General features: G+C 49.9%; 1 protein-coding gene across 2 annotated transcripts in view; it reads left to right on the forward strand.

Annotated features, from left to right (window-relative positions):
• Positions 1-18,080, forward strand: part of LOC132590559 (transmembrane protein 131-like) — a 121,796-nt gene that overhangs the window by 55,896 nt on the left and 47,820 nt on the right. For both annotated transcript variants that reach the window (XM_060263494.1, XM_060263495.1), the window contains exons 6-10: positions 6,287-6,403; positions 12,996-13,118; positions 13,429-13,509; positions 16,774-16,924; positions 17,014-17,070. In XM_060263494.1, coding sequence (XP_060119477.1) covers positions 6,287-6,403; positions 12,996-13,118; positions 13,429-13,509; positions 16,774-16,924; positions 17,014-17,070 — 529 coding nt within the window. The remainder of the gene's footprint in view (positions 1-6,286; positions 6,404-12,995; positions 13,119-13,428; positions 13,510-16,773; positions 16,925-17,013; positions 17,071-18,080) is intronic.

An 18,080-nucleotide genomic window follows, 5' to 3' on the forward strand; every position in this document is an offset into this window, starting at 1 on the left:
ACGTGAATGTCTGATGGAATACTATTCCATAAATGTGGTGATGCCACCAAAAAGGCTCTGTTTGAGCAGTGTTCCCTACCTGTATTCATCAGGATTAAGGCTTCCCTGAAAGTCTTAAGAATCAGGTATACCTATATGGGAATAAGCAGTCCTTCAGTTTTTCTGGTTCCCAGATCATTCAGATTTTGTGCCCAGAAGCATGTTAGAGTCCAGTGTAGGATTTCTACCAGTGTAATATGGACTTAATACCCTTCACATCCCTGTTAAAAGTTTCAGAGAACTCTTCAAGGCCAACCCAATGGGAGTATGTGTTAAGATAATAAATCTAGAGGTGACTAGGGCATGGGTAATTGTAGCCAGATAATCACTCTACAAGGAGAGGTGCAGTGGGCACCAGAGAGGCCACCTGGGCCTGTATGGTCACAGCTGTCACATTTCCCATCTGTAGGCCTACTGTTTTAATAAAAGAGCTAACCCATCTCAAATGGTCAACAGACCATTAACCAAGAACAGTGAAGCTCCAACCATCACCAGCAACAACTCTTATTTTTTCTGGATTCCTCTTCAGTGTATTAACACTGTGTATGCAAAAGTTGTTAGTAGCAAGTTCTGGTTTTATGAGGATGAATTTGCTACTTTCGATCATGTTTTTAAAGAGCTTTCAAAGAACTAGTGTTCAGCACAGTTTCTGTATCATGCCACATGAAAAGGCCACAAGACAGGCTACCTCTTGAAATGGGCAAATACAGCAGGAACTCATTTGCATATTATGCCAAACCCCCTGATGTCATGAAGTGACATCACCTATTCAGTAGGTTATTTTCTGCATATTGACACAGAACAGTACAGTGCCATCTGCTGCATTTCATGGATGTGTGCTCGCACACAGCCCAATGAGAGAGCCAGTTTGGTGTGATGTACGCAAACTACAGTGTACGGTTTGTGTGCGGTTTGATTCCCCACTCCTCCACTTGCACCTGCTGGAATGGCCTTGGGTCAGCCATAGCTCTTGTAGGAGTTGTCTTTGAAAGGGCAGCTTCTGAGAGAGCTCTCTCAGCCCCACACACCTCACAGGGTGTTTGTTGTGGAGGAGGAAGATAAAGGAGATTGTGAGCTGCTCTGAGACTCTGAGTGGAGGGCAGAATATACATCCAATGCTGTCGTCCTCTTCTGCTTCTTCTTGTTTCACCCCCCCCCCCAAAAAAAACCCACTGAGATCCTTATGTGGTGGAGTGAGCAACGGCAGGCCCAACTTCTCCTGAGAGGGGGTGATTGTGGGCGGCTCCGCATCTCTCTCTCTCTTTGTAAGCCCACTGGAGGTGGCGGAGAGGACAGAATGCAAGGTCTGCTTAGCAGCTTCCTTCTGCTGGAGACCTTTTTTTTTTAGCTGGAGCCCTGGCCAAGCTAAAAAAAAAAAGCCCTGAGCAAGTGGAATAAAAAAAGTGTTCTTAATTAGTTATCTCTGCACAACTGATGCTAATTGGACACTTTGATTGTCATCACTCTTGCTGTTATTCTAAAAGCATAGCATCACTTAAAGGAGCATAAAAATACAAGAGATTATATCCTGGGACAAAGGACGGTGTTTGGAGAGCTTGATTGATTCATGCTCCTCTGCCAGTTCTAATGTAAAAGCTATATGACCATATATAATCCCTGAAATAGCTACTGCATGTAAAAAGTATTTACTGTGAGATATTCAAATCATGGTTTTTGACTAGAAACTTTGCAAATAAAAATGGCATAGCAGTATTCTGGCATAGCAGATGGACTGTATATTATGAATTTCAGCCCAAGTTAATTTTACACGTTGTTCAGATAAGAGGAATTCATTCAGTTCTTCTACGCCTAGTAGGCAAGGCTATCTGAAGTATAGATATAAATACACATTTTCACATTGGAAAGGGTAAATCTAGAAAAATGTGTTAGGGATCAGATTTCTTAGAACAGTTCTTGCATATGGACAGACGAACAGGTTAGGCAGAGCTTCAAGGGTTCTATATTTGTGCACTTCTTTTAATGTTCAAATTTAAGAAAGCTAAACTTCAAACTTTGTCTGCTATTACTTTGATTAAAAAGAATTGCACCAAATATTTCTTTTAATCAGTGCATGCAGATAAGGGGCAAAATAGTGTACCCATCAGTATTTTATCCTGGTTTTATCTGAACAAAATCCCTATGGCTTGTAGTGTCAGGCTCTTCAGATACCTTCCTCTGTCCTGGGATATAATCTCTTGGGTTTTTAGGCTCCTTCAAGTAATACTATGCTTCTAGAACAACCAAGCAAGAGTGGTGACAATCATAGTATCCACTTGGTGTCAGTTGTGCAGAGACAACTGCCTAATTAAGAACACTTTTTGATTCCATTTGTTCATTTAAAGAGGTAGCCTGTCTTGTGGCCTTTACATGTGGCATGATACAGAAACTGTGCTGAACACTAATTATTTGATAGCTCTTTAAAAGCATGATTGAAGCCAGCAGATTCATCCTCCTAAAACCAAAACTAATTATTGGCGTCTTATGAATTAAGAATTCTAACTGTTGCTAGGGTGGCCATAATTTCTGCAGGCCAGCCAGGGACACCTTGAGGGGGGAAGGAATGTGTGTGTGCGCGCGCGTCGCCGGAAACAGGAAGCGACGTCACTTCCGGCGACGTCACTTCCGGTGATGCCATGCCACCGCCGGAAGCAGGAAGTGACATCACTTCCTGTGACATCATTTTCCCCGCGCCACCTGCCGGAAACAGGAAGTGACGTCACTACCTGTGACATTATTTCCCCTGCGCCACCCGCTGGAAGCAGGAGGTGATGTCACTTCCTGTGACATCATTTCCCCCAAATGCCACTGCTGGAAACAGGAAGTGACTTCACAGCACTTCCTGTGATGTCCCCAAAAATCCCCCAAATATCACTGCCGGAAACACCAAGATTATTTATAGAGAGGGAAAGGGGGGAATAAAGTTAAATAAGACTCTTTTTTTACTTTTTTCAAAGTGAGAAGACTAGAGAGAACGGGTTCTACGCTGAGAAGCCAGTCAGATTCCAGTGAGATTCCAGTGAGACTGTGCTGCATAATGCAGCCTATTTATTTTGTCCTGTTTGCTCTGTTGGCTCTATCTGCGCCACCTTCATCACTTTTGGTGTGTAGATCCCCCAGTGGGGTGGTCTCCCAACTCCCTCCGCCGGCTGTTTCTGATAGCCCTGCGCCCCCTCTTTCATTTGATATGTGTCCCGTGCGGGTGCCACCTTCCCGCCGGGAGATGCCGCAAAATGAGCCCCCTTGAGGCTTATGGCGGCAGGGCTCGGGGGAAGCGAGCTAGACTGCTGTTCTTTTGAGGGGTTATAGAGTGTTTCGAGCCCGTCCCTGTGGCATCGGTCCCATCGTTGTGGGACCCAGGGGGCCGGCGCAGCGGCCCGCCGAAGCAGCCTGTCACTAATAATACAGGTCGAGATGCAGGACAGGAACCCGGAAGTGACCGACAGGCTGCTTCAGAAACAGAAAAAGCCGGCGGAGGGAGTCAGGAGACCACCCCACTGGGGGATCCACACCCCGAAAGTGATGAAGGTGGCGCAGATAGAGCCAACAGAGCAAACAGGACAAAATAAATAGGCTGCATTATGCAGCACAGTTGAGAAAGTGCCTTATCCCATATACTGATGAAGTAAATACAGGATTTGAGAACAAAATTGCACCAGAAGACACAAACACAAAGCTCCCTTACACTGAATCAGTGCTTGGGTCCACCAAAGTCAGTATTGTCTACTCCAGGGGTGGCCAGAGTTGCTTAACAAAAGAGCAACACAGAATAAAGGTCAGATGTTTGAGAGCTGCAAGACATGAACATCGGATATTTGAGAGCCACGGAAGGAGGGAGGGAGGAGGGGGGGAAGGAGGAAGGAAGGAGGGAGGGAGGGAAGGAAGGAAGAAAGGAAGGAGGGAGGGAAGGAAGGGAGGAGGGAAGGAAGAAAGGGAGGAGGGAAGAAAGAAAGGAAGAAGGGAAGGAAGGAAGGCCGCCCCCTCCCGCTTTCGGCCCCCTCCCTCCCTGCCCTGCTTACCTTCTTCCAGGGCGGGTGGCGGAGGAGGCCCCAAGCGCGGGGCCCGGCGGTGGTGGCGGAGGCCGGGGAGGCAGCGGAGAGGCCGGCACTGGTCGCTGAAGGCCCCTCCGCCGCCTCCCCGGCCTCCGCCTGCAGTGGAGGCCCGGGCGCGGGGCCCGGCGGCGGTGGGGGAGGCCGGCGCTGGTCGCTGGAGGCCCTCCAGCGACCAGCACCGGCCTCTCCGCCTCCCCGGCCTCCGCCTGCAGTGGAGGCCCGCACGCGGGGCCCGGCGGCAGTGGCCGGGGAGGCGGCGGAGAGGCCGGCGCTGGTCGCTGGAGGCCCTCCAGCGACCAGCGCCGGCCTCTCCGCCGCCTCCCTGGCCTCCGCTGCCCGGCCCGGTGCGTGGGTGGGGAAGGCGGCGAGTGAGGGAGGGAGCGTCCCTGTGCATGCGCAGAGCCCGCCACACCACCGCCAATCGCCCTGCGCACGCGCGGGGACGCTCCCTCCCTCACTCGCCGCCTTCCCCGCCCGCGCGGCCCCCCGGCTCTCTGGCTGGCTAAACCGGGACCTCTAATGGTCCCGGTATAGCCAGCCCGGGAGGCGGGAATTGGGGGCCAGAATCGGGACTTTCCCGGGTGACCGGGACGGTCTGGCCACCCTAACTGTTGCTTACTTTTGCTATGCAAACAGCTTTCAAAGGAGGTATATAAATATTGTAAATAAAAATAAAGTCTGTATAGAAGCCTCTAAGCACAACTCCGGATCGTTGCCTCTCCACAGGTCTAGCTTGACTTGGACGGTAAGAAGGAAGGGAAGGAGTTGGCTGGGATTGGCCATGGCTTGTAGTGCCTGTGTAGCTATTGATTCATTTGAGACCTGGTCTTCCAAAGAGGAGATGAGTCTGCCTTCCCCATTGGTGACCCTCTTGATTGTTTTTTGGGCTACTAGAGTAGCCAGGATGGAAAACCTCAGTTGAACAAAGAGAGAAATTAAACATGCACAGGTTTATTATTTGCTTGCTATTGTAATACACACAAGATGTGGAAGAATTACTTATAAAATTCAGTTCCATACCATTCAAAACAAAAAACTTTTCAAATTCACTGTCTAAATTTTCAGTAGTTTGCAAGAATATTTAAACTAGGGTAGAGTCTATTCCTATCTTAATGCTCGTCTGAACAAAGTAGATTTATTAAAATATTTATATCCCACCTTTCCCTTTGGCTGAAGTTTGAAGCCTTCCTTTAAATTACGTGGCTCTTCTATCGGAAGAGCCACTTAAGTTGGAGGAAGGTTGAATCCAACTCACTACTGATCTTTGGAAGTAACTTCTACTTCAAAGATTCTGGGTAGTTTAAAGGGATGACTAACATTTGGGTTTTTAATGTTCGTGTTGACATTTTGGACTAGATACTCAAAATAGATGTTCGTGTTGACATTTTGTTGACATCGTGTTGACATTTTGGACTAGATACTCAAAATACTCAAAATAGTTCTGCACAGGTACAGTTATACAAAATCTTCTATAACATACCTGCGGGATCTGTTCCAGTTCCACAGGGCCTGTAAAACAGAGCTCTTTCGCCAGGCTTTCAGCTGAGGCAGTGCACGTCACTTGTTGCCAGCCTCCCCCCTTCATTCCATCCCAGCGCTATACGTTTTGCTGGACCTGGACAATAGGCCATGTCTGTGAGGCAGAACCTGCCATTTTAGTCTCTATTGTCACTCTGTAGTTTTAGATTTTATATATTTTTAATTGGTCTTTTATTGTTTTTTACTGTTGATTGTTTTTATGATGTAACCTGTCCTGAGCCTGTTCCACGGGAAGGGCGGGCTAAAAATTGAATAAATAAATAAAATATCCTCCTTTTTGTTTCAATGAGTATTCATAAAGGGTTTTCATACATATGAACATATGAAGCTGCCTTATACCGAATCAGACCTTTGGTCCATCAAAGTCAGTGTTGTCTTCTCAGACTGGCAGCGGCTCTCCAGGGTCTCAAGCTGAGGTTTTTCACACCTATTTGCCTGGACCCTTTTTTGGAGATGCCAGGGATTGAACCTGGGACCTTCTGCTTCCCAAGCAGATGCTCTACCACTGAGCCACTGTCCCTCCCCATCTTCTTTCTCTGCTGATCAGTATTCATTCAGAAGTGTTTGCCTTATGGTGCAGTTGATAAACTATTCCCCACCCCCATGAACAGTGAATCATATTAAGCCTGGTGCTTTTGCCTTTGTTGCTTGCTTTTCAGAGAATTCTCCCAGGAGGGAACACATCATTTGATGTAGTTTTTCTTGCAAGAATGGTGGGAAATGTAGAAAACACTTTATTTATTAATACATCTAATCATGGGGTATTTACTTACCAGGTAAGAAAAAATACATTTTTTAATACTTCATAAACTGTTGAAAGTGGCAGGGAAAAAACTATTGTTTATGCCTTTGTATACAAACAACTTGCTACTGATTCAGATTTTAACATTGTGCAGATGAAGTTTTTAGTTGAGTGGGTATTAATTTATGATACTCTTAGATCTTGTTGATATTTCTGCATTCTTGGGGTGGCGATTGCTCATGAGGTAAGATGGCATTAAGACAGAGCCCACATATAGAATGCTGTTAAGGTTCCAAGAACAAGGGCTGCTATTCTATTTATTGATTTATTAAAATATTTATACTCTGCCTTTTGATTGAAAAAGCCTCAAGGTTGCTAATGAATAAATAAAATAGCTAATGTCTACAGTTAGACTATCCCAAAACATAATTGCCAGCAGAGATGCAACATAAATAGTAAAAGATAAAAATAACCATACAAGTGGAACAAAAAGCAAGAAAACCGATGGAACTATTAATAGCCAGCCATTCATATTAGCCAAGGGCCCCCAAAGCTTTCTTTTAAAAAGCATAACTTCAACCTAATGAAGAGATGTCATTTAAAAAAGGGTGAGATGGATCTGCACATGGAAGGGGGAGTTCAGGAGTCTTGGAACCCCTGTTGAGAAGGCTGTGTCCTTTTGTGCCCACCTTCCAAATCTCAGGTGGCAGGAGGGCATGGAAAAGAATATCCAAAACCAGTCTTGGAGTATGATGCATGCATGAGACTACTGTGTATCAGATAGTGTAATGCATGGAGCTTTTCAGCATTTTGTACACACTGTTCTGAGTAGTACAAATGAAAAGCAAAAGGTCCAGCAGCCTAATGCTAGCAGTGCGCTCCTAAGAATATGTTATTGGGGGCAAGTCCCGTGAGTAGGGTTCTCAGTATAGCTGCTTAGAGTGCACTGAAAGTTTACAACTTGTAAACAGATCTGAAAGTGTTTAATCACATCCCACTATCAAAATGAATTGCTTTAATGTGTTTAACTTACAAGAAGTAGTAATCATGGTTTACTCACTGCAGTGAAAAAAGAGGGATTTCAGGCACAAAATGAAAATAAAAGGTGAAGGGGGAGAAGGACGTCTAAATTGTAAAGCAGTTTCCCTCCCCCAAGAATAATATCTAACAATTAAACAAACTCAAAACACTGATAAATTAGTTGATCTTGTGCATAATTATGATAGATTGTATCCCGTTAGTGTAGTTAGGAAACAAAGATGTCAAAGTTAATAATAGGTAATTTTTTTTTGAAACTCTAAATCTAGATGAAAGAAAGAAATTGTGCCAGAGAGATGTTTAGTTTGTAGTTGTCACTTGTGCATGGGGTGCAGGATAGCAGAAGTAAAGCATATGTTGCTTATATGCCAAGCAATTTAAATGGATACAGCTGTTAAAATAAGGCTTTCCAAAGTAAACTTAACATAGGAAGAAGACAGGGTGGCCAGACCGTCCCGGTCTCCCGGGACATTCCCGGATCTGGCCACCCAATCCCGGATCCCGGGCTCCCTATACCGGGACCATTAAAGGTCCCGGTTTAGGCAGCCCAGGAGCCGGTGGGCCGCGGGCGCGGGCGGGGAAGGCGGGGAGTGAGGGAGGGAGCGTCCCTGCGCCTGCGCAGGGCCCCTGCGCACGCGCAGGGACGCTCCCTCCCTCACTCCCCGCCTTCCCCGCCCGCGCGCGGGGCCGGCAGCGGTGGGGGAGGCCTCTCCGCGGCCTCCGCTGGTCGCTGGGGGCCTTCCAGAGTGTCTGGAAGGCCCCCAGCGACCAGCGGAGGCCGCGGGGAGGCCGCGGAGCACCCGGCGCTGGTCCGGGAAGGCCTTCCAGAGCCTCTGGAAGGCCTTCCCGGGCCAGCGCCGGCCAGCGAAGGCCTCCCCGCGGCCTCCGCTGGTCGCTGGGGGCCTTCCAGAGTGTCTGGAAGGCCCCCAGCGACCAGCGGAGGCCGCGGGGAGGCCGCGGAGCACCCGGCGCTGGTCCGGGAAGGCCTTCCAGAGCCTCTGGAAGGCCTTCCCGGGCCAGCGCCGGCCAGCGAAGGCCTCCCCGCGGCCTCCGCTGGTCGCTGGGGGCCTTCCAGAGTGTCTGGAAGGCCCCCAGCGACCAGCGGAGGCCGCGGGGAGGCCGCGGAGCACCCGGCGCTGGTCCGGGAAGGCCTTCCAGAGCCTCTGGAAGGCCTTCCCGGACCAGCGCCGGCCAGCGAAGGCCTCCCCGCGGCCTCCGCTGGTCGCTGGGGGCCTTCCAGAGTGTCTGGAAGGCCCCCAGCGACCAGCGGAGGCCGCGGGGAGGCCGCGGAGCACCCGGCGCTGGTCCGGGAAGGCCTTCCAGAGCCTCTGGAAGGCCTTCCCGGGCCAGCGCCGGCCAGCGAAGGCCTCCCCGCGGCCTCCGCTGGTCGCTGGGGGCCTTCCAGAGTGTCTGGAAGGCCCCCAGCGACCAGCGGAGGCCGCGGGGAGGCCGCGGAGCACCCGGCGCTGGTCCGGGAAGGCCTTCCAGAGCCTCTGGAAGGCCTTCCCGGACCAGCGCCGGCCAGCGAAGGCCTCCCCGCGGCCTCCGCTGGTCGCTGGGGGCCTTCCAGAGTGTCTGGAAGGCCCCCAGCGACCAGCGGAGGCCGCGGGGAGGCCGCGGAGCACCCGGCGCTGGTCCGGGAAGGCCTTCCAGAGCCTCTGGAAGGCCTTCCCGGGCCAGCGCCGGCCAGCGAAGGCCTCCCCACGGCCTCCGCTGGTCGCTGGGGGCCTTCCAGAGTGTCTGGAAGGCCCCCAGCGACCAGCGGAGGCCGCGGGGAGGCCGCGGAGCACCCGGCGCTGGTCCGGGAAGGCCTTCCAGAGCCTCTGGAAGGCCTTCCCGGGCCAGCGCCGGCCAGCGAAGGCCTCCCCGCGGCCTCCGCTGGTCGCTGGGGGCCTTCCAGAGTGTCTGGAAGGCCCCCAGCGACCAGCGGAGGCCGCGGGGAGGCCGCGGAGCACCCGGCGCTGGTCCGGGAAGGCCTTCCAGAGCCTCTGGAAGGCCTTCCCGGACCAGCGCCGGCCAGCGAAGGCCTCCCCGCGGCCTCCGCTGGTCGCTGGGGGCCTTCCAGAGTGTCTGGAAGGCCCCCAGCGACCAGCGGAGGCCGCGGGGAGGCCGCGGAGCACCCGGCGCTGGTCCGGGAAGGCCTTCCAGAGCCTCTGGAAGGCCTTCCCGGACCAGCGCCGGCCAGCGAAGGCCTCCCCGCGGCCTCCGCTGGTCGCTGGGGGCCTTCCAGAGTGTCTGGAAGGCCCCCAGCGACCAGCGGAGGCCGCGGGGAGGCCGCGGAGCACCCGGCGCTGGTCCGGGAAGGCCTTCCAGAGCCTCTGGAAGGCCTTCCCGGACCAGCGCCGGCCAGCGAAGGCCTCCCCGCGGCCTCCGCTGGTCGCTGGGGGCCTTCCAGAGTGTCTGGAAGGCCCCCAGCGACCAGCGGAGGCCGCGGGGAGGCCGCGGAGCACCCGGCGCTGGTCCGGGAAGGCCTTCCAGAGCCTCTGGAAGGCCTTCCCGGGCCAGCGCCGGCCAGCGAAGGCCTCCCCGCGGCCTCCGCTGGTCGCTGGGGGCCTTCCAGAGTGTCTGGAAGGCCCCCAGCGACCAGCGGAGGCCGCGGGGAGGCCGCGGAGCACCCGGCGCTGGTCCAGGAAGGCCTTCCAGAGCCTCTGGAAGGCCTTCCCGGACCAGCGCCGGCCAGCGAAGGCCTCCCCGCGGCCTCCGCTGGTCGCTGGGGGCCTTCCAGAGTGTCTGGAAGGCCCCCAGCGACCAGCGGAGGCCGCGGGGAGGCCGCGGAGCACCCGGCGCTGGTCCGGGAAGGCCTTCCAGAGGCTCTGGAAGGCCTTCCCGGGCCAGCGCCGGCCAAGGAAGGCCTCTCCGACGCCTCCCTGGCCTCGCCGCCGCCCCCGCCGCTGGACTCGCCGCCGCCGGACCCGCCGCCGCCGCCCGACCCGCCGCCGCCGCCCGACTCGCCGCCGACCGCCACCGCAGGTAAGGGGGCCGAAAGCGGGGGGGGGGCGGCCTTCCTTTCTTCCCTCCCTCTTCCCTTCTTTCCTTTCTTCCTCCCTTCCTTCCCTCCCTTCCTTCCCTCCCTCCCTTCCCTTCCTTCCTTCCCTCCCTCCCTCCTCCCTTCCTTCCTTTCTTTCTTCCTTCCCTCCCTCCCTTCCTTCCTTCCTTCCTTCCTTCCTTCCTTCCTTCCTTCCTTCCTTCCTTCCTCCCTTCCCTTCCCTTCCCTCCTCCCTTCCCTCCTCCCTTCCCTCCTCCCTTCCCTCCTCCCTTCCTTCCCTCCCTCCTCCCCTCCCTCCTCCCTCCCTTCCTTTCTTTCTTCCTTCCCTCCCTTCCCTCCCTTCCTTCCTTCCTTCCTTCCTTCCTTCCTTCCTTCCTTCCTTCCTTCCTTCCTTCCTTCCTTCCTTCCTTCCTTCCTTCCTTCCTTCCTTCCTTCCTTCCTTCCTTCCTTCCTTCCTTCCTTCCTTCCTCCCTTCCCTTCCCTTCCCTTCCCTTCCCTTCCCTTCCCTTCCCTCCTCCCTTCCCTCCTCCCTTCCTTCCCTCCTTATGTTCTTATGTGGCGCAGAGTGTTGGACTGGAGGGGCCACTGGCCTGATCCAACAGGGCTTCTGTTATGTTCTTATGTGACGCAGAGTGTTGGACTGGATGGGCGCAGAGTGTTGGACTGGCCTGATCCAACAGGTCTTCTGTTATGTTCTTATGTGACGCAGAGTGTTGGACTGGATGGGCCACTGGCCTGATCCAACAGGGCTTCTGTTATGTTCTTATGTGACGCAGAGTGTTGGACTGGATGGGCCACTGGCCTGATCCAACAGGGCTTCTCTTATGTTCTTATGTGACGCAGAGTGTTGGACTGGATGGGCCACTGGCCTGATCCAACAGGGCTTCTGTTATGTTCTTATGTGACGCAGAGTGTTGGACTGGATGGGCCACTGGCCTGATCCAACAGGGCTTCTGTTATGTTCTTATGTGACGCAGAGTGTTGGACTGGATGGGCCACTGGCCTGATCCAACAGGGCTTCTCTTATGTTCTTATGTGACGCAGAGTGTTGGACTGGATGGGCCACTGGCCTGATCCAACAGGGCTTCTCTTATGTTCTTATGTGACAATACTGACTTTGGTGGACCCAAGCACTGATTCAGTGTAAGGGAGCTTTGTGTTTGTGACTGGAGTGGACAATACTGACTTTGGTGGACCCAAGCACTGATTCAGTGTAAGGGAGCTTTGTGTTTGTGTCTTCTGGTGCAATTTTGTTCTCAGATCCTGTATTTACTTCATCAGTATATGGGATAAGGCACTTTCTCAACTGTGCTGCATAATGCAGCCTATTTATTTTGTCCTGTTGGCTCTGTTGGCTCTATCTGCGCCACCTTCATCACTTTCGGGGTGTGGATCCCCCAGTGGGGTGGGCTCCCGACTCCCTCTGCCGGCTGTTTCTGATAGCCCTGCGCCCCCTCTTTCATTTGATATGTGTCCCGTGCGGGTGCCACCCTCCTGCCGGGAGATGCCGCAAAATGAGCCCCCTTGAGGCTTATGGCGGCAGGGCTCGGGGGAAGCAAGCTAGACTGCTGTTCTTTTGAGGGGTTATAGAGTGTTTCGAGCCCCTCCCTGTGGCATCGGTCCCATCGTTGTGGGACCCAGGGGGCCGGCGCAGCGGCCCGCTGAAGCAGCCTGTCAGTCACTTCCGCATCTCGACCTGTGTTATTAGTGACAGGCTGCTTCGGCAGGCTGCTGCGCCGGCCCCCTGGGTCCCACGACGATGGGACCAATGCCACAGGGAGGGGCTCGAAACACTCTATAACCCCTCAAAAGAACAGCAGTCTAGCTTGCTTCCCCCGAGCCCTGCCGCCATAAGCCTCAAGGGGGCTCATTTTGCGGCATCTCCCGGCAGGAGGGTGGCACCCGCACGGGACACATATCAAATGAAAGAGGGGGCGCAGGGCTATCAGAAACAGCCGGCGGAGGGAGTCGGGAGCCCACCCCACTGGGGGATCCACACCCCGAAAGTGATGAAGGTGGCGCAGATAGAGCCAACAGAGCCAACAGGACAAAATAAATAGGCTGCATTATGCAGCACAGTTGAGAAAGTGCCTTATCCCATATACTGATGAAGTATATACAGGATTTGAGAACAAAATTGTTTCCGGCGGTGATATTTGGGGGATTTTTGGGGACGTCACAGGAAGTGCTGTGAAGTCACTTCCTGTTTCCGGCAGTGGCATTTGGGGGAAATGATGCCATTTGGGGGAAATGATGTCACAGGAAGTGATGTCACTTCCTGCTTCCGGCAGGTGGCGCGGGGGAAATGATGTCACAGGAAGTGATGTCACTTCCCGTTTCCGGCAGGTGGCGCGGGGGAAATGATGTCACAGGAAGTGATGTCACTTCCTGTTTCCGGCGGTGGTATGACGTCGCCGGAAGTGACGTCGCCGGAAGTGACGTCACTTCCTGTTTCCGACGGCGCGCGCGCTTCGCGCGCGCGCACTCCTGCCTTCCCCCCCCCCCAAGGTGTCCCTGGCTGGCCTTCAGACATTATGGCCACCCTAGAAGAAGATGAAAGCACACATTGCAACACTAATAATTTTGTTTTCTTTATCAATAGGTGTTTGGTGTTGGAGTACCAAATCCCTACAGACTACGCCCCTTTATAGGGGCAAAAGTTCCTGTAAATAGCAGTTTTTCTCCTCTAATAAATATACACAACCCCCACAGTGAACCCTTGCAGGTAAGCAAAATGCAGCACTTTCATATCTCTAATTTCTTGCTAAAGTGTTGGTTTTGTATTTTATAAAAGGTATTCCAGATGTTCCTTGGGTTTTTTCTTTCATATGCCTTGAATAAATTAAAGATACTAATCAAAATTCAAAGTAAAAACAAAAGCAGTTTTTTTTATTTTAAAAACTGCATGTGACTAAACATGTATGGAAGGGCTTCTTGTCAAATACAAACTTTACAAAGGTAATTGGGGGGGGGATATTTTGATAGCTTCTGTTTTATTTAGACACCATAGTTTACTTCTAAAACTCTCCTTGTAGGTGGTGGAAATGTATTCAAGTGGAGGTGATCTCCACCTAGAGCTTCCAACAGGCCAACAAGGTGGTACGAGAAAACTGTGGGTAAGTGGTATAAACATTAGTTAATATGTTTCAAAGTTTGAAATTTATTTAACAGCATTATATACCCAATCAGGATGTAACAACCAAGCAGTCCTCATTACAAGTGAAAGTTAAATGTGGGTAGCTGCCATCTCTCTTGCATTTGTTATACTCTAGAGAGCCAGTTTGGTGTAGTGGTTAAGTGTGCGGACTCTTATCTGGGAGAACCGGGTTTGATTCCCCACTCCTCCACTTGCACCTGCTGGAATGGCCTTGGGTCAGCCATAGCTCTGGCAGAGGTTGTCCTTGAAAGGGCAGCTGCTGTGAGAACCCTCTCCAGCCCCACCCACCTCACAGGATGTCTGTTGTGGGGGAGGAAGGTAAAGGAGATTGTGAGCCGCTCTGAGACTCTTCGGAGTGGAGGGCGGGATATAAATCCAATGTCATCTTCTTCTTCTTCTACTCTACTGGTGTAAATGAAAAACTACTCTGGGTGTAAAATGGAACTTTCAGCAGCTTTTGATACTAATGATCACAGTATCCTTCTCTGCCACCTTTTTGGGTTTGGACTGGGAGGCATTATTTTGGGGTGGTTTTGGTTTTACCTGGATGATGGATTTCAGATGGTGGTGCTGGATGAGACATCATCGCTCAGCCTCTGAGCTCCTTCAAGACTCGGTCGTGTCTATCATACTGCTTAAGATCTACATGAAACCTGTAGATGAGGTCAGATGGACATTTGGAGTGGGCTCTCACCAATATGCAAGTCATATCTGCTCTGTTCTTCGTGGATTGCAGAGAGGCTGGAGCTTTGAGCAAGAGCATGGTGGCAGTGTGGGGATAGATGAAGGTGTCCCCTGTTCTGGATGGGGTTGTGCCCCCCCCCCCAAAAAAAGAAGAGGTTTGTAGCTTGGTGCTGCTGCTGGACTTTAGTATCATGTTGGATAAGCAGGTGGCAGTAGTGGCCAGAAGCTACAGCTACAGCATTTCCTATGTAACAAAGTTCTTGACACTGGTGCATGCCATGGTGATTACTGTAATGTGGGGCTGATGTTGGAAGAGTGCCCAGGAATAGAATTCTGCAGCTAGGATTGTTGACTGTCATAGGGACCATATCACTTCAGTCTTGGCCCATGTACCCTGGCTCCCTGTTTCTAGACCTAATTCAAGGTGCTAGTGTTGACCTTTAAAGCTTTAAGTATCTTGAGAGCAATATACCTAAAGGACTTTCTGCTTTCATATGAACTTACCCAACCAATTACGGTCATATTCAAGGGCTCTGCTTTTGGGGCCTCCATCATCTCAGCGTAGACAGGTGGCAACCCATGAAAGGGCCATTGTGGTCTTGGCACCAAAAGTGTGGAATTCACTCCCCAGGGTGATTATTCTTCGTTATTACTATCTACTTCTAGCAGGTGAAGACATTGTTTTGATGTACCCTTAATGAATACTCTTCTTGTTGTTTGTTTTTACATGCAGTTTTATATATGCATTGTTTTAAAAGTTGATTTTTACTGCCTTTTAAACTGTTTTTGATGCATCAAGGGCCCTTTTTTGGTGGGAAAGTGGGATAAAAATGTTTTAAATACACAGCCACCAATCAGGGCAGGAAGCAAGTAGCCTATTTTCACTCCACCTTTGGGACAATGTCAGGTCTTCTCCCCTTTATGTACAGGCTTGTGCTTGAATATTAAACTGTAGAGTCAGCTGACTAGGATTAAAACAGAAACCAGTCTCCTTCCCTGTTCTCACCTGCTAATGTGTGTTCTGTCATTGATATGGGTCAAGGCTGTGTGTTAGAACCCAAACCTCACTAGCATGGAATCTGCTTTTGTGAACTACAGGAAGCATTCACAAGCAAAGTGAAGCCCTGGGCTTTGGCTCTTGTTATCTAGTCCACTGGTATGATGAGTATTGTTTCTTGTTCTGACAGTGTGCCAGAATCATCCTCCAGCATATATAAAATGATCTCTCTCTCCCCACCATCACCCCGCTTGATGTTCAGCGGTATGGAATTGATGAACTGGCTGTGACAGGGGTGATTCAGCTCTTTATATGGGAGGAGGGATATAATAGCTTTTACTCCAAGTGTCTCCAAATGCTTTCCATTACTGTCTATTAAAGAAGGAAATTATAGCGGTTCGCCGGGAGAAAGCAGAGGAGCTGCAGTGTAAGACACTGAGGGGAGGGCAGAATCCACCCTGTCATTGGTTTATTGTTAAGTGTTCTTGATTGAGATATAAAGCATGTCATTTTATGGAGAATGACGTGCAGTCCCTTTATTCTTTCTCCCCTCTTCAAATAATAGAAAATTTTGCTTTAATTGTCATGTTCTCTGGGGTATAATTAAAAGTGTAGAGTTTTCAGAAAATAGAATGCATAGAGAGAAAAACAGTTACAGCTGTGTTTGGAGAGTGGATCATGTGTGAGAATGGGTGTGTGTCATTCCGCTCTGCAAATAAACCTGTATGGTCTGTGTGCGCACGTGCATGCATATATGTTCATTTGTGTGTCTTTATGAAAAACCCTCGAGAAAACTGAAAATACCATAAGGTTTTATGTGGTTGCCATTATCTATATAAGAAGATGATATTGAATTTATATCCAGCCCTATACTCTGAATCTCAGAGTCTCAAGAGTGGTCACAATCTACTTTACCTCCCTCCACCCACACCCTGTGAGATAGGTGGGGCTGAGAGCTTTTGCAGCAGCTGCCCTTTCAAGGACAATTCCTACAAGTGCTGTGGCTGACCCAAGGCCATTTCTGCAGGTGCAAGTAGAGGAGTGGAGAATCAAACCCAGTTCTCCCATATAAGAGTCCGCACACTTTAACCACTACACCAAACTATATAGGAGATAAAACTTAGATGTGTTTGAATAAGAGTACTGACAACTAAACTAACTCAGCTTGCCTTGGGAGTTTCTTTTTCATGTCTGCTAGTATTTGTGTCTGAATAATCATCATGTTTGATTCTGAACTAGTTGTATATTTTGAAAAATGGTTGAGGAAAATGGTTGAGGAATGAGCTTCCAACTCAGCATTTTAAAGCAATGAACTTAAACAAAATTATACTAAATACTTTAATTGTATAATATAGAGGTGGCCAACAGTAGCTCTCCAGATGTTTTTTCCCTACAACTCCCATCAGTCCCAGCCATTGGCCATGCTGGCTGGGGCTGATGGGAATTGTAGGGAAAAAACATCTGAAGAGCTACTGTTGGCCACCCCTGATGGTTTTATTAAACTTGTATAGGTACTATAATTTCGTGTCATTGTTTTAATAGGAAATTCCTCCATATGAAACTAAAGGTGTTATGAGAGCCAGTTTTTCTTCAAGAGAAGCAGATAATTACACAGCTTTCATTCGAATAAAAACAAATGCCTCGGACAGCACAGAGTTTATTATTCTTCCAGTAGAGGTAGAAGTCACAACAGGTTTGTACAGTATAATTGTTCATCTGCTCAGTTTATTTCTGTACTGCATTAGAGGACAAATACTCATTATGTTTCTTTGTCTTTTAAAGCCCCTGGAATTTATTCATCAACAGAAATGCTAGATTTTGGTACATTGAGAACACATGGTGAGTCATATATGTAATATGCCTTACTTCACAAAAACTGCATAAAAAGAGACCCCAGTTCTGTTTCTTTTTTATCTTAGAGTTTTTATGGAAGAAACTGCAGGTGGGGGGGAGAAGGCTTGATACTGTATAATCTATATTTACCAGATTATCACTGGAGGGTGTATCTTGGGGTGGGGGAAGCACAAAAAATAAATGAATTAATATTGCAAACATAACAGAACTCATAATAAAAACACAAACTCAAACTGCAGTTGTGCCTGGCTGCTTTGATTGTAGAATCACTATAGATGGGCATTCCTGTGTTCCCTTAATTTCCAATATAAATAATTTAGGAACTCAAGCCTCAGAGCTTTTAAAGTACATTTTCCTCAGCAGTACTGCATTAGCCTGTGCAGGGTTGGGAGCGGGGGGAGGGAATATATCTTAAAGGCTTATATCTGAAGAATGTAATAATGTGGTGGCCAGGAATGAACCACAGTGTTTAAGAACTCATTGTATGCTATAAATGGTTAATTATTTGAATTTAATTTAAAATGTGCTACATTTTTGCATTGACAGTACATGGCACCTTTGTATCTGAGACCTGTGTTATATAATCTATATATTGATCCAGGGGCTCTTTCATGTAAGGGAGCACATACATACCCAGTTTACCCAGAGAGAACCAAGTATTGAGCTTAGTAGCGCTGGAGCTCCCTGTGTCAGTATATGCAAAGCCTAGCAGTTTCTATGCACGTGCTGGGAAAGTGAAAGTAACAGAACTGCCAGGTAGATCATCTAAGTGACAGGAGGTGGCTGGTTGCCAGATTGCATCAGCCTGGGCAATGTCATCATGACTCAGCAGCAAGCTGATTGGTTACCTGGGTGGATAGTATGTATAAATGTACAAAGACACTTTACTGTGTGTGGGATATGTATGGTGGTGTTGCAGCGGAGCATTCTGTCGGTTTGGAGAGTGAAGGTGTAAATAAACTGTATATAGTGGTTTTAACACTGCTGTGTGCAAG

This window comes from Heteronotia binoei, unplaced genomic scaffold, assembly GCF_032191835.1.
Source record: "Heteronotia binoei isolate CCM8104 ecotype False Entrance Well unplaced genomic scaffold, APGP_CSIRO_Hbin_v1 ptg000294l, whole genome shotgun sequence".
NCBI lineage: Eukaryota > Metazoa > Chordata > Lepidosauria > Squamata > Gekkonidae > Heteronotia > Heteronotia binoei.